The 17,044-nt window shown below is 39.6% G+C and overlaps 1 protein-coding gene across 1 annotated transcript in view; it reads left to right on the top strand.

Moving 5' to 3' along the window:
- The window catches only part of LOC113407438 (DENN domain-containing protein 1B-like), a 259,016-nt gene that overhangs the window by 107,845 nt on the left and 134,127 nt on the right, over positions 1–17,044 (top strand). Inside the window, exon 5 of the mRNA XM_026655961.1 lies at positions 9,606–9,725. Coding sequence (XP_026511746.1) covers positions 9,606–9,725 — 120 coding nt within the window. The remainder of the gene's footprint in view (positions 1–9,605; positions 9,726–17,044) is intronic.

Here is a 17,044-nt window from a genome sequence, read left to right as displayed (position 1 = left end):
GCTTTAAAGCAATGGTGCAATATACCAGAATATAAAAACTCACTGTGCAGTTTTAAAAATAACCCACAGTTTGTGTTTCACCTTATATAAGAATTAAAAGAACTTAAATTACATGCCAGTAACTGAATGTGCACAGGCAGCAATGGATTTTTCTGAGGGTAGATTCAAGACCTTTGTTTGTAAATGGTATTTCACCTTCCTGATATCAGTTTTAGTGTGGCTTCCGCATATCAGTTGCTACTCATTTCAAATGTTCATACAAGATATTTTTATAAGCTCCAAATATTTATTTTACTTCATCAAAATGTTTGATAATGAGTTTAATGATTATTAATTTAATCAATTGTGTAGATTTGTAGTTCGGGAAATCTTCACATTGTGTCTGTCCGTGAGTCAGTTGATATTGTGTTACTGGTAGAAGCTTGGTTTGTACAATTAATGAATGTGCACCCAGCTAGCCTTCAGATCTCGCTGGTCTCAATGGTATTAGCATCAGTTGCATGACAGGATTCGAGGAGAAAGGCCCCCAAAGATGTTACAATTTAGGAAACAGAAGACAGAAAAACTAATGCATATATGGGAGTGAAGAAGGGCTTGGAAGAGAAGCCAGGTGCAACATAGAACCTTACAAATACATGTTATCTGATAGTCAACTTGGTCACCTAACCTCTTAGATGTTGCGCTTCAGTTGAGTTGTTTGGCTTTTGAACTGGTTAAACATATAATCCCCTTATACAAGTTTTATGACTCAGCCAACACTGTTGATAATGTTTTGTATTCGTGCATTAAAGCCTTTACATTCTTGTGCTTACAATATGTACTGGCTCTATGAGCTAAGATCAAGTGTAAGTAGTCTCTTGGTCTATCAAAGGTCGTGATCAAGTGTCTTGATGTTTTTGGTCTTTTGGCCTCGAGATGAAAACCTTGTCTGTGTCTCTCGGACCTTGAAGTGAAAAAATTATCTAAGTTATATCTGTTTCAAGTTGATAGTGAAGGAGCAGCATGGAAATCAAATTTGATGATGACAGAAGCAGGTGAGGTTCTGTTGCTGCCATCCAGTGGCACAAACTTAGTCAGTAGCAGTAGATAAATGATTTCTACAAATTGCTGTGTGTGATTGTTAGCTATTAACAGGCAAAGCAATGTCTGTAGTTTAGGTTACCTAGCATTTCCATTTTAAAGGCTGTTTTTCAGTTTACTGTTTTCTCAAAGTTTTACCTGTTGGGCTGAGATTTGGTAGGTGTGCTCTGTGCAGGAGTGAGGAAAAGAAGCATTTATTTTTGCTAAGAAAATTCTGTTGTAAACTGTTTTTTTTAAATGGCTGTAGTGCCCAAATACAAGATAATGGAAATTTGAAATTTGGCAGGGACATATTCCCTAGGTCATAGATGTGCCAGTCATTGGTTTGGTGGATTTAATTTGGACCAGTTATAAAGATTTAAAATGTTCATTTTGTGCATGTATGCTGGTTTATTCTAATCATAAAACTAAGGAACTCCCAAACTTTCTTCTGACAATGTACACACATGATTATCTAAACCTCGTAAAAATTTTCATTGAAAAGGTGACCTCTCAGAGTGCCATTGGTGTGCTTTTTTGTGTATATAACAAAGTAGAATGGAATCCCAGGCTTTATAGTTAGAGCATTCTGGAAAACAGTCCTCGAAGGAGTATATCAAAGGAGGCATAGCTCTGAAGGTTTCCTGCCGTTATACATATAATATAGAAAGGTACGAATAAAATGAGACAAGAGCTCTTGTCTCATTGATTCTCCATATTGTACATTATAGAGTTCTGTGACTTTCTAGTATGATATGATGGAATTTCATTCTTTCTTCTTTCTTTATTTTTTAAAAAAATGGAAATTCCATAAAAAAGTAGATTAGTAATTTTTAAAGTTACAAAGGTAAGCTCTCTGAAGTCTGGAAATGACAAGGTACCCTGCACATCCTACATGTTATGATGAAGTCTTAATTGTGTGATCACATATTACATCTTTCCACAGGACACCTTCCTAATTCTGTGCACAAACTGGACAGTGAATGAGGCAAGGCTATGTAGTGAATTGGGCTGGGTCCAGAACATCTTGCCTTATTCACCATACTAGTTGTATGATTTGTCACAAATGAGATAAGAGCCTTGAAGAAAGGGAAGATAAAGGTAGTAGTCTGGGATCTATCAGATGTGGGTTCTATTTCTGCCTCTGCCACAGGTTTCCTGTATGATCTTGAACTTACTCTTTGTTCCTCAGTTTGGGATTTGTAAAATGGTGATAATATTTGTCAGCCTGTTAGTAGTGATGTGAAGATAAATTATTCAAGGTGTGTGAGGCTCTCAGATACTTGATGAAAACCCTGGGAAAGCCTATAAAAGGCTGAGTGCTGCAACCTTAATGTTCTTTTGCTGTAACATTTTTGTATTTACTATTTAATGTTGTTTTCCTGGACAGAAACTCCACATTGTAAACTTTTACATACTGACCTAGTCACCTCAAAGAAAGGTCACTGTTTTGAAGATGTTTTGTTTTGAGAGCATCCCATGAACTTTTACTGTGTAGGCCAGTGTAACTAAGTGTGCCTCAGAGATGCTAGTCTTGAGGGAAGAAGGTGATAGAAGACTACTTTTTTGAGCCAGTGGCAGTAGCTTCCCACAGAAAGATTTGATACCTCCTTCCTGAGCCCAGGAGAAGGGTAAACACAGGGCTGTTGCTAAGGTCTCCCACTCACCCACGTAGGCAGAAGCAGGAAATAGAGCTTTCGGATTCAGCACGCCCAGTAGGTGGAGTTAGGGAATTTCTAAACACGTTTGCAGATGTTGCATTTTGCTTGGTCACTAGCATTGGGAATTCCATGGCTCAGATAACAAAAGGAGTTCGTGTAGATGCATGAAATCTCTCATTTGTGTATGTCATGTGCCAATCATGAGTGCATTGTCGGATCTGTTTTCCAGCACTGCATGCATACACCAGATTGTTGTTATCCAGTTGCTCAAAAGTGCTGGACAGTTGCCTTTGGGCCAAATCCTACACCTAGTACACAGCTTCTGGATACCCCAGACTTCGAGGGAAGATCTGTGTGGAGGGAGGGGCGTGGGTGCAGAGTCTTCATCAGGTCACTAAGCATCAGTAGGGCAACTCTGCAGCAGCTTGAGGCTGCAGTAGCCCCAGGTACTCTTACTTCCAACTCTTGCAGGGTTGAGGAATGGCCAGTGGATAACTGTAGTTAGGGACCCAGTGCCCTTGCCCGGCTATTTCATCACCTCACTATGTAAAATTTCTGTGTGCTGGGGCTGGTTACGTGGTCCAGAATCTGTCTCCCTTCACTTTGCAGTGGAACTGTATCAAATCTACTACAGCCAGGGTCTTCTGATAATGTAAGCTTTGTCTCTTTAATTGATTTGTTTTTGTATAGAATGCTCTTTTGGGATGAAAACTTAAAAAAACCCAACCAAAACCACAAACACATAAGTAAGGGTAGGGGAAGCAGGGCAGATGTGGTAAATACTTAACACATTATTCCTTCTAATTTTCAAAAGTAAATAATATGAATGGAGGCTAAAAATCTGTGATCAATACTTAATGTAGCCACTGTACAATAAATAAAGACTGAAAAGCAAACCAAAGGAAGACGCAGCTGTATAAAGTGCACATCAGGATTTTAGTTTTTAATTTCAATTTCTGTACTATTGGTTTAACTCAGACCCTGAATTTCATTAGTGATGATTGTGGTTGATTTTTTTTAAGGGAAAAAGTCAACCCATACATATAAGTTCTTATGAGTTTACTCAGTTGGCGCTAGGAGTTCTAGGTCTGGTGTGTAAATAAATAATTTCAGACTTTAATAAATGACACTCAGTTGTATAATAGTTGTAATAGCTCCTTTGGTACCATTAATGGGTGGCTAATTTCACTTCTGTTTATCATGGGGATTCCCTTCTCCTCTCCTTTTCATATGGGGCGGAGGGATTCCACCATTCAGGGTACAGGGTGTTTCTGCATTTCTTTTGTATTGTTTGCCAAAACAACTCTAACACAACTTCTTCCTTCCTTCCTCAACCAAATTAAACTAATCAGTTCTGTTTCTCCTCCTTCTCCATGTCTTCGTGTTCTTTGCCTGTAACTGGTGTCTGTCTCTGTCTGTCTGTCCTATTTCTTCAGGGGCCTCACATTCCCCATTTTCTCTGTCAACCTGTGTTCATCATGGTTATCCTCCCTCCAGCCAAAGAGTCTCAGCTGTGGCTCCCTATAGAGTCCATGACTGCAGATCCCTTTAATTGGTCAGAGGGTCACTAAAGTGCCATGCAAGCTGTGGCTTCTCTCCTGTGGCTGCCTTCATGGTATTTGTTGCCCAGGGTGTGAAGGATCAAATTCAGTCCCAAACTGCAATATGTAACCCCTAGACTACTCAGTCCTCTTTCTGCTTTGAATCTCGTCTCCTTTCATTTGTCTCTGCCCTCTAATCCTTTCTTCCTACCTTCTGTTTATCTCTTTTTTTTCCCCTTCAGCTTGTGATCCTTCTGCAGAGCAGTTCCCAGAAGAAGAGAGTACAGTAAATGTGCGCTTGCAGGTAGCACATTCCCAGAAGTATCACAAAGAGTATTGAAGTGACACTGATATACCTCATTAATTTCACCTGCTGCTCTTGCTGTGTCACTTGGGAAGCATTATGTGCCGGAGTCCTACTACCCCTGCTGGTACATGAGGAGAAGGAAGAAATCTAGCAATGGAGGATCACTCGTATGCTTTTGGATCACACTTGGGCTCCTGTGCATAGCATTTCCCCAGTGACCAAGTAGGATCAACAAGTGAAAATGGTGGGGACGATGTCACTTTCACTCTGCTGCTCTTGGTTGATGCTGTTTTTGTTGATGTGTCTAGGGGAATTGCTAGGTGCAGAAGCCCAGGTGTGATCTAAAAGTCTAAAAGCATGGTAGTCAGTGGATGAGGGAGGTCACTGGATCTACAGTCCTCACCAAAGTACCTGTGTATTTTATCACATACAGAAAGCTTTGCTTTAGAAGTAAGTAAGGAAAGTGCATTTTCAGTCCAGGCCAACACTGAAAATAAAGGAAATGTAGAGTTAAAGTGATTCCACTATATACAGCATCCCCTCTATACTTCACTCATCCCAGATCAATGTACAATCTTAGCTGTGACCATAATATATAGTAGTTAGCTAGTCTGTTACTGCATACTTTATTACTAAAGACAATGTTTATTAAAGATTCAGTCCATATTTGCTTATACATACACCTCTACCTTGATATAACGCTGTCCTCGGGAGCCAAAAAATCTTACCGCATTATAGGTGAAATCACGTTATACTGAACTTGCTTTGATCCGGAGTGTGCAGCCCCACCTGCCCGGAGCACTGCTTTACCACGTTATATCTGAATTCATGTTATATTGGGTCGCATTATGTCGCGGTAGAGGTGTAGATAATCTTTGTTGGAATGGAAGATTATATAAGTTTTCTGGGATATGGAAAAGAAATGTTAGCTTGTTGTTGAATCCTTGTGTTGTATAAGGTATGTATTCTATATATCTATTGAAAATGGCTATTCTGTTACATTTTGTGTTAAGATTTTTTTGGTCAAGTAACTAATTTGGTCAAGGAAAGGTTAGAATTAAGGTTGTGATCCAAATGGGTCATTTAGTTATTTTGTGCACACTGCACATAAAGATGTGGATAAATTATCAAATGAATGATGGAATCACCTTATCCTGTTCAATTTGGTTTCTTTCAGTTTTTATGTTGATTGAAAAATACATTTTAGCAACCTTAACTCTGTTAACTATTTTTTTTAATGTGGGAGTTTCCTAGTTTGGGGACTTTTTATAATTTGAGCTGTTTAAATCTTTCTTTGCTTTAAGGCTGCTGCCTGTTTCTGTTGGAGGCATAAGAGATCAGGGAAGCTGGAAAACAGCTACTCGAAGTTGGCTGGAGCTAGAATCAAATCTGAGTGCTAGAGCTATAGAATATGGATTGGAACTGGGGAGGCAGGACTGGGCCTGGATTCGGAGTCATGGAAAGGAATTAGTTGGGGACTGAGGACCCAAAGCTGGAGATTGTCAGAGGTCCTTATTTCACCATTCATCAACCTGTTTCTAGCCTCGTCTTCCAAACCTCCAGGTCTTAACCCAGGCTCCAGAATGCACCCCTACTATGTACTCTGAGTTAGAACAGCTCCTTGAGTGTCTGGGGAAATTGGCCTTGCTTACAGTTCATCCAGATAAAGTTCTAAACACAAAAATCTTTCAGCACTTAAGTGTTTCAGAACCTAACTGGCTGAGCTGTAATCAGAATAGTGCCATAGCCATCAGTTTTCCTTCACATAAATAGACACGGTTAGGATGAATAATGCTATTATATTTTATATCACATTTCTTTAAAATATATCCTCAAACCCTAGCCCAAGTATGAAAATTTGTTTAACTGTAACATAAGGATATTTAAAAGAACTCCCTATCTACTATATAATCCAAAGAGCTGTTTCATTATTATGTAAAAATGGATGTAGACAATTTTAAAAACTTGATTTATTTATTTGATAGATTATAGTGACCCTGAAAGAGCCCTTTGTAGTCTGCAGAGTTAATAGGTGTTTATACACATTCTTCATTATTTAATGATTTATTACTGTTAAACTAAAATTATATATAAGCATGCATTGCAGGAGTTGCATATAAAAAAGAAGGCAGAAAAGAGGAATGAGTGAGTGAGTAAAAGGTCAGTAACAGAATATGTAACAATTTGCATCTGTTCATTTTACTCAAGAAGAGTGAACTACATTCAGTTAAAATTATCTGCTTTTGACCAACACTTTGCAAAATATTTTTTCAACCAGAGCTAGACCAATTAATTCTGTGCTCTATAATGAAATGTGCAACTATATGTAATAATTTATATGTCACAACGATCTGAGGGGAATTTTCACCATGAGGAAAGCTTGCAGCAGCCATCTTTCTTGTTCTCTGGTAATTGCAGAAAGGACTGTTAAGTATTTCTGTAAGAGAGACCTGGGTCCAAAGAAGCTGAATATATTAAACTAATTGGATTTAAATGACATCACTCAAAATCACTTTAATCAGAGAATTTATCACAGCATAACGTATACAGTAGGTACATGAATTAGAAGTGTCAACATTTGTTTGTATGGTAACATCTGCTGAATTTTCATAAATTTTTACAATATATGGTTAGGTTGAATTATTATTTATATTCAGAAGACTCCTATCACCATAGTATCTCAGAATTTTGTTATGAGGTTTGAATTGGATCACCCTGTGTTCTAAATAAGAGGAGAAAACTCCAAGCTCTCCTTAGTCAGATAGGAACCCAGGAATTAATACTATAGATTAGGCTTCGCTCCTCAATCTGATCCAGGTTGGGGGACACTTGTGTCTGTGTGCAGCCGCACAGAAGCAAATAGAGCCCCACATAGGCTTGAAGGTTTGCTTGCACAGTTTTGATTGCAGAATCAGAGGCTTCATCATTTGGGGAAGGATGGATGAAGAGGTCTGTACTTCTTGCACTTGTTTTCTGAATGTGCTAGGTTTGTGTGTAAGTGTTTTTCTTTGGGAAGCAATTTCCAGAGATAGTGGCCCACTACTGAGAATGTCTTATCTCCAGCATAAAGCTCTGTTGGCTCAGACAAGTGTAGACAAGTGGATCAAAGATGCTGAGGTGGTCCTTTAATGTAACCTCTTACTGAAACAGTACATTAGAAACACATATAGCTATGGATAGAAGGAGAAATTATTAATTTTATTTATTTGTATTGCTATATTGCCTAGTGGCTGCAACCCCACTGTGCTAGGCATTCTATACACATACAACAAAAAGACAATTTCTTCCCCAAAATGATTCAATTTGAAGTATAAGACTTTGGACAATAGGATACAACAAGCAAATAGGGAAAGCAAAGGTAAGTGAGATGATTATGCTAAATATGCTGTGATCAGTGTGTAACTACAGACCAGCCATTTCTGTGTGAATTATGGGTATCAACGCAGCTGTGAGTTCAGGGAGAGATTTGAAAGAAGATATTCTGGTGCAGATTTTTATAGGGACATCCTCTGATGCAAAGGGGCAAGGTGTAGGAGAAAGCACAGAGGTGTTCACTGGAAAATTTAACTGATAGGCAATGCAGGTTGATGATGTTGACAGAGCAGAGACGGGTTGACAGCTATATACCATATTAGAGGTTCTAAGCTGTGAAAAAGGCCCTTGAAAGTAAAGACAAGTTGTTGATTTATTTACTCGCATACTCAAATAGGGCTCATGTTTCAGTACAGCCAATTTATGTGCAGATAGGTCCTAATTCAGTTGGTCCTTTGGAGGACCAATTTGTTATGAATGCCAAACCTGACATGTTGTTGCTTGTTCTATATGGTTTTTTATATGGCCTCGGTGCTGTAGAATCTGAGTACCTTCAGATTAAACAATGTGACTAACATTCATTGAATGTAGTTCATTCTTTCTTTCATCTTCTCCACAAGCAGAGAATTGTGTGTGCAGTGTAGTGCCCCCTCCCCGCCTTAAATGTGCATCTGCTCTGTGTTTATATGACAGAAGGCAGGTTAAATAAGTGTGTCTTGCACTTGGAGTGGAAGGTGGGAAAGCTTGTAATGGTCCTTTGTTCTTGTGGGAGTTCATTCCATAGTCTCAGACAGGCCCCTGAGAGGGAACAAACCACATGTGATAGATGTTATTCATTGAATGCAGTGTTATTTTAGCCATGTCAGTCCCAGGATATTAGAGAGACAAGGTGAGTCAGGTAATATCTTTTGTTGGACCAACTCTGAGTACGTTTCCCAGACCTGAAGAAGCTCGAAAGCTTGTGTCTCTCACCAACAGAAGTTGGTCCAATAAAATATATTACCTCACCCACCTTGTCTCTCTAAGATGTTACTTGTGTTACTTAAAGGAATAGATTGGGACAAGGAGCCTTGGATGGGTGTGGGGCTGACAGGAATGGGAACCTGGGGTGGAGACTGGGACTTGCTGGGCAAGAAGACTTGGACAAGGACTTTCGGGGTGAGAGAAATGAGAAGCTTGGGGAGGGTTACTGCTGTGCAACCTTAACTCGGCCTCCTTGTGTGTATGCATTATGATACCGTCTTTAAATCAGTTATCTCACACTATTTTTTTCACAGGCACTTAGTGACTTTTGAGTGCTTGACTTTGCAATCCTAACATTACTTTAACATGTGTGTGTGTGTATTTGTAATAAATTAGAAAGTGCTGTCTCCTGCACAGACAAGCTTTACCCTTGTGGTAGAATGTTCCACTGTGCCTGAGGTGTGGCATGGTGGATCAGTCCTCATCTTGGAGTGTTATGTGATCTTTTAGGTATCCCAGACCTAAGCCATTGAGCACCTTGAAGATTAGGATCAAAACTTGCTTACTTTTGATTACAGGATTTGTGAGAACTTATCATTGTGTTGTCATTTTTCATAGTTTAAAATACTGTTTTTTCCTAGAAAAAGTGTTGTCCATGCTGCTAACTGAATTAGATATTTGTAAAATTTTAAAACTGTTTTTTCCCCAGTGTACTGTCATATATGATTTAGCCATTTTACAATCTGTTTTTATTTTTTTTAGGGTGTCCCAAAATCAAGTAGGACAGCACTTTACCTTTGTGCTTACAGACATTGAAAGTAAGCAAAAGTTTGGATTTTGCCGGTTAACATCAGGAGGCAAAATCTGCCTCTGTATTGTAAGGTGAGTGAGTATAAGAAAAACTGGAGTTTCTTACTCCATGGACTTGTTATTTTTAGGGTTATATTTTGTTGTGCTTTAAAATGCATAGAGACTTTTTTAATAGATCAAAAATCTTCTGAATGATGATGTATACTCACATACCAGTGTGTTTCCTTTGTCCATAATAATATTAACAATTAATTTTTGACAAAGGAATAAGTTAAATGATTTTTATAAAATTGAACCTAGGGATAAAATAAATATTCCTACATAAATAATAGGAAAGATCTGCTTTAAAGAGATATTTGAGAATATTATGTAGCTTTTCTGGCTTGAAATGTTACGTGTGCTAATATTTTTTTTAATGAAACAATTGATACAGATGTTTCAAGTAGTTCAATATTGTTACTAGTTGTATTAATTCTGATGTGATATTCCAGAGCTAATCAGTTGGAATTCTTGAGTCCTGAAGATCATTGCATCACAGCAACATTTCTATCTGTGTTCCTTTGTGCATGCATAATTTTCACCAAAAAAAAAAAGTTAAAATATCAAACGTTTTGTCGATCAAAACATTTTGAAAAATTTTGATTCAGAAATAACAAAACATTTTGTTTCAGCATTTTCAATTAAAAACATTTTGATATTCCTGAATCAAAATGTTTTAATTTGATTTGTTGTACTGACCTGAGATGTGCCCTTTCATGTTAGTTTGACGTTAAATTGCATTTCCGTGTGGTGGTGTATCGTCTTCTGGGCTGTGTAGTTTGGGTGCCTGATGCCGCCATTCTCTCCTGTGGTCTGAGCTCCTTGGCTTGACTACACCTGGTATAAGGCACCTGCAGATAGGTGATTCTTATGATGCACCATGCTACTTGGTTAGAGGAGAGACTGCATTGCATCATAGGAGATGTAGTTCTTGTACCAAATATTTCAAACTGACCAACGCTAAATATTTTGTTTTGGTTTTCCTTATGGAAAATAAAAACAAAAAGGCCAGTCAAAATTTTTTCATGGGTAATTTTAATTTTACAGAAACTTCATTTTCCATTGAAAAATCATTCTGACTGAAAATTCCTGACAAGTTTTATCTAGCAGCTCTAAAGCTGACAAAACCTAGAGAACAAGAATGCAGCAAACTACTTAATTAAAATTTGAGCAAAACAAACATCTTCCACTTTAAAAAGGAGCCTGGCTGCTTGTAAAACCAACTAGGAAAAAACTGGAGGAACCAGTCTAGCTGCAGTGTAAGACAAGGACAGGAAATAGAAGGCTCTCAAAATGGGAGGCAGCCGCAGTACTGGAGCCATTAACCACAGACAAATGGGAAAGGAGCCAGGAGCTGCCAGTGGGGGAAGAGTATCCTGAAGAACAGTGGGGAAGAAGGTGGATAGCCTGTGAAGAGCTGTGAAGAGTTGGGAAGTAGAGGATCAGAAGCTGGACAGCTCATCTAGAGCAGTGCTTTTCAAACTTTTTTTCTGGGGACCCAGTTGAAGAACATTGTTGATGCCCACAACCTAATGGAGCTGGGGATGAGGGGTTTGGGGTGTGGGAGGGGCTCAGGGCTGGGGCAGAGGGTTAGGGTGCGGGGGTGAGGGCTATGGGAGGGGGCCCAGGAATGAGGGGTTCAGGGTGTGGGAGGGGGCTCAGGGCTGGGGCAGCGGGTTGGGGTGTGACAGGGGGTCAGGGCTCTGGGCTGGGGGTGCAGGCTCTGGGGTGGGGCTGGGGATGAGGGGTTTGGGGTGCAGGAAGGGGTTCCATGTTTGTGTGTGGGCTCAGGGCTGCAGTAGGGGATTGGGGCACAGGGTTGGGGCACGGACTTACCTCTGGTGTCTCCTGGTCAGTGGAGCAGCCGGGGTGCAGAGGCAGATTTCCCGGCTGTCCTGGCACCGTGGACCGCGCTGCACCCTGGAAACGGCCAGCAGCAGGTCCAGCTCCTAGGCAGAGACGCGCAAGTGGTTTCACGCAACTCTTGCCCTCAGGCACTGCCCCCCGCTCCCATTGGCCGGTAGCCGGCCAATGGGAGTGCAGAGCCGTGCTTAGGGTGGGGGCAGCGCGCGGGACCCCGTGGCTTCCCTGCCTAGAAGCCGGACCCGCTGCTGGCCGCTTCCGAGGCACAGCGCAGTGTCGGAGCAGGTAGGCACTCGCCTGCCTTAGCTGGGCAGCACCGCCAACGGGACTTTTAACAACCTGGTTGGCGGTGCTGACCAGAGCAAGGCGACCCAGTGCCTGAAATGCTGCGACCCAGTACTGGGTCTCGACCCATGATATGAAAAACACTGGTCTAGAACTGCTGGTGAAGGGCATCAGGAGGTTAGGTGACATGTGCTAGGGAAAAGGCCTAGCACTGTGTATAGGGGAGATGGGCATAAGTAGGCTGGATACAAAGGGAGAAAGGGAACTGGCAGCAGAGAAGTTTGTAGAAAGAGCATTTTTGTTGTTGCTGAAAATGCCCAGTCAAATCTTTACTAGGATATTCAGCAGCCTCTAATGTAATGACATTGCCTTGCAGGCAGGGTTTTTGGAGTGATTAAAAAAATCAATATATTAATGAGAAACTGTCTGGTGTTCACTTTTTGCTTTGTCCAAATTAGTGAATAAGGAACTGGGTATGAATGTGGAAGTCTGTATTTTCTCATGTATATTAATTGGCTTTCTTATAGTAATGATGATAACTATTTAATAAAAACACTTGAAAAATACATCCATCTTGGCTTTTGTGGAGCATGAGGATACTGAACCATTTTCTTTGTTATACCTTTTGCTGGTATGTCTTGTTTAGGCTCAGGGAAAATTTATTCCTGTGCTTTAGCTCAGTGGTTCTCAACCAGGGGTACATGTATCCCTGGGGTACATAGAGGTCTTCCAGGGGGTACATCAGCTCATCTAGATATTTGCCTAGTTGTACAACAGGCTGCATAAAAAGCACTAGCGAAGTCAGTACAAACTAAAATTGCATACAGACAATGACTTGTTTATACTGCTCTATATACTATATACTGAAATGTAAGTACAATATTTATATTCCAGTTGATTTATTTGATAATTATATGGTAAAAATGAGAAAGCAATTTTTCAGTACTAGTGTGCTGCGATATTTCTGTATTTTATGTCTGATTTTGTAAGCAAATAGTTTTTAAGTGAGGTGTAACTTGGGGGTACCGCAAGACAAATCAGACTTCTGAAAGGGGTACAGTAGTCTGGAAAGACTGAGAATGACTACTTTAGCTCACTCCCTTTGCTCACAACCCTGCCTTTCCACATCAGACAAAGAAATAACATTTTCTACTTGTTCTTCTAACTTTGTCTGACTTATCTCTAATGTTATAACAATAAATGCTTCATCAGTTCCACACACCCAAGTGCTAATGGTAAAATACTGTAAGTGACAGTCTTTCTGTCTACTTAAAAAAAAGTATTGGAGCCAGATCCTACGCTGGTATGAATTGGCATAGCTCTACTGTAGTCAGTGGAACCTACGTGGATATACATCAGCTGAGGATCTGGCTGATGGTCTGCTACTTTGTAGAAATAACTAATGAAATGAAAAGTGGCAAGCTATAATTTTTCACTGCATCATAATGAAAACATTGCCTTTATTGCTTCTGTTGTGACAATTTCAAATTTACCATGCAATGCTGAATGCATAGTTGTACCAGTTTTTATAAAACTGTACTTCTGGATTGGTAAAATATTAATCTTTAACTCGAGGGGGAGGGTGTGGGAAAAAATCGTTAACTCTGAGTACAAGGAAAACTTTTCAGGAGTAGAATGCTGCCAAAAAGATCATGCTGTTACTTTGTAACACATTAAATCTTTATCTCGAACAGGATGAGTATTGTTTTTCCATTGTTTTCTTTGTACAAATGGAGTACAATATAAAAGCATCAAGTACTGTAAGGTGATTGTATTAAGTAGTCTTTAATACCGAAAATGTGCAGTTCACAAATATGAGATTTCATTTTCTTTAGCAGCTGACTGTATGAGATTGCATTGAAACTTTGCTGATAGAATGTATGTGTCTGTATTTCCGATAGATACATATTCGGATCCAATGTGGTCTGTACTGTGCATCCGAAATTCATTAGCAGTGAGCAAATGTGTTAGTATTCACACACAGAATTGTGCTAGAATTGCATCTGAGTATCCCCAGTGTATGCGTTTTTTATTTTAAAGATTGACCACATACAAAGAAAATCTTAAATTGATGCATGTTCTTGTACAAAAGGTTAATTTTTGATTGCAAGAACATTACCTGTTACTTTAAGGATTGCTTAAGATTGTTTCCTGTAGCTTTAATAAAGGCAAATTGGGGGAAGGTCGAGGGTTAGAAGATGGAGAGAGCCCCATTTAGGAAACTGAAATGGTAACTGTGATGGGTTCCCCCCAGGATGCCACTTGGAACAGGGATACTGAGCCCACCTGGCCCACCAGCCTGGGTTCCCTTTACACTGTACTGCTGTGCATTCTGCTGAGCCCTCCCTCAGGCTTCAGACTGCACTTTACCATTACACATACAGGTAGGGACACACCCAGCTGCGGATTCACACAGATGCTGTGATCGGCTCTGCATGGGAAGGCTCAGCTAAGGAACTGCCCATTACTCAAGTGCACACCCCCCTCTAGAAGGTAAACCCAAAATTATACTGTCTTGTGCTGCACAGAGATCTGTAGAGCATAAGCTCATGAAATTCACCCCCTCCCTCAATGTGGAGAGGAATATTCACAGCTTTCTGCCCCACAGTTATGATTTCCACACACTGGTTTTAGACAAAACAAGTTTATTAACTACAAAAGATAGATTTTAGGTGATTATAAGGGATAGCAAACAGATCAAAGCAGATGACCTAGCAAATACAACAAACACACAATCTAAGCTTATTATACTAAAGAAATTGGATATGTGTTGCAAATTCTCACCCTTAATGTTGTTTTAGCCAGATTGCAGAGATTCTTGAAGGCAAGCTACACTTGTTGCAGCTTAAAACTCCAGTTATTCCTTTCACAGGCTAGACAACCGTCTAGTCTGGGTTCAGCCCTTTCCCCCCAGTTCAGTCTTTTTGTTTCTCAGGTGTTTCCAGCAGTCCTCTTTCTTGGGCGGGGAGTCAGTGAAGAACGAACCACGATGATGTCACTCCTCTGCCTTAAATAGCTTTTGCATATGTCAGGAACCCTTTGTCTCCCAGTTTGACTCCCACCCCCATCAGTGGAAAAACACTAGCATTATGACGGAGTCCAGTACCAGGTGATTTGGTGACATGTCCCTGTAGGGCCACCGCAGCCATGACTCAGAGGCTGTTTGCAGTGTCCACAGGAAGTCTTCCTGGTGAGATATTAGAATCGTCAAAGACCTAATGTTCTCCATAATGGCCTGCCATCTAGACTGATTGCATTCTGCCTAGTGGGCATTCCCCAGGTGTAAACACGTTTGTAATAGATGCATAGACAATATTCCTAACTTCAGATACAAAAATGATACATGCATATGAATAGGATAATCATATTCAATAAATCATAACCTTTTCAATGATATGTCACATCACCTATCTTGCATAAAATACGTCATAGTTATGCCCTAATCATATCATAACAATATCTCTATGAAGAATATGGGGCGTAATGCCATGGTAACATGTAACTAAATTCAGTACAGCCTGTGAAGGTTGTATGGGGAAGCAGGAGCAGGCCAAACAGAAAGGAGAGAAGAAAGTAAAGAGATTGGGTGAGTTGTTGAGTGGGCAGGTGGGAAGCAGAACAAAAGCAGGCATCCTTCCACCTGTAGCTTCCTTTTATGGATGGCACCTTGCTATGTCCTAGCCAGTCCCAGACCTCTGAAGTAATAGGATTTGATCAATGGCAGTACTGCTGAGGTAAACATAATGTCATTGGGTGGCGGTTTTCAGCTGGCTGTAAAATACTGCCCATCTCGTAGTTAATGGGTTCACTTCTCTTGTAGTTTATTCTTCACTTGAAACTTTAATATGAGGAAACCAGTTTTGACATTGTAGCCACAGGAGAATAAATACCACAAGATGTACTCTTCTTGTACTCATGAAATGCTTACAGTAATAAAAGAAGGGGAAGAAAAATGCAGACTGTGTGTGTGTAGGTGTATACAGGGAGAATTGTCTCTAAGTTAGAATGTTTTTTTCAAAGTTTTCTATAAGGTAGCAGCTAGTGTAAGTGTATTTTGTTTATGTTGACACAATGAAAAAAAATAACCCAATATATAGGTTTAACACCTTTTAATTTTAAAGAAAGAGACATTGATACAATGTACCTTAAATGATTCTGATTTCAGCTACCAAACCCGAAGCCCATTACAAATAAGTGGGAAACCAACCATATAGTGAATCCAGAAAAAAAGAAATCTGTTGGATTCCCCTCCATTAGTTGTGCATGATTCTTTGCAGGACTCTTTAAGACTGCTTTGTGAAGCTCACAATGTAGAATCCTGCTGTGTGCGTGGTCCCCTCCGAACTTTTCAGCTAACATGCCCTCTAGTATGTAAGCACAATGGGATGCTCCTTCAGAGTATTTTTTAAATATACCCTGTTGTGCCTATGTGCTAGATTGGGTCTTTTTTATATGAATAATGGCAAATGTTTGCAAATTCAGATTTGATTGGTATCCTATAATATGTTTGTAAATTTTAAGTATTCTTCTGTTATCATGGGGGGAAGTGTGATTCTTTTATATTTTATTACTAAATATTTTGATAATATTTAGAAAAAAACATATACTATAGATATTGAGCAATACTAAATTAATGTTGTATTGTCTACAACTAAATTGTTTGAATAGAAAGGCCAACTATTACAGCTGTGATTCATTTTGTTAAAATCTTGCAACTGCTGACTGATTCTAATGTTGACCTTATGTACGCTGAGAAATGCAAGACATCATTAAAAATTTTCTGCCTTAGATTTGATTAATGAAATTTTATGACTGTAAAATTGTCACCTACATTTCCAAATGAAATGCTCTAATAAGGAAGACAGGTTTATATGGTAAGCCTTTGTAGTTCTTCAGCTCAGACCATGCTTGAAGCTTTCTCACTCTTCCTTTAGGCAAATCCCTTAGAAGCAGAATGTTTCAATTTTACACATTTTGTGTCAATTTTCCAGACAGAAAACTAGCCCCTAGACATTAGACATTTAGCTACGGAAAGGCGGTTTCCTTAGTTTTATTTGATTACTAGAAGTTAGATTCCTGCTGATAGTTCAGGACTGTTAGTGGTTACCTGACTATTTGACAGAAAACATTTCCTTTCCTTTATTTAACCTTTGACTCATGGATGTAAAAGTTTTATCAGAGCTATTGTAGAAACATAAGTGAGG

The sequence above is a fragment of the Terrapene carolina genome, unplaced genomic scaffold, assembly GCF_002925995.2.
Source record: "Terrapene carolina triunguis isolate 2854851 unplaced genomic scaffold, T_m_triunguis-2.0 Scaffold211, whole genome shotgun sequence".
NCBI lineage: Eukaryota > Metazoa > Chordata > Testudines > Emydidae > Terrapene > Terrapene triunguis.
This window is presented reverse-complemented; position numbering and strand designations above follow the sequence as displayed.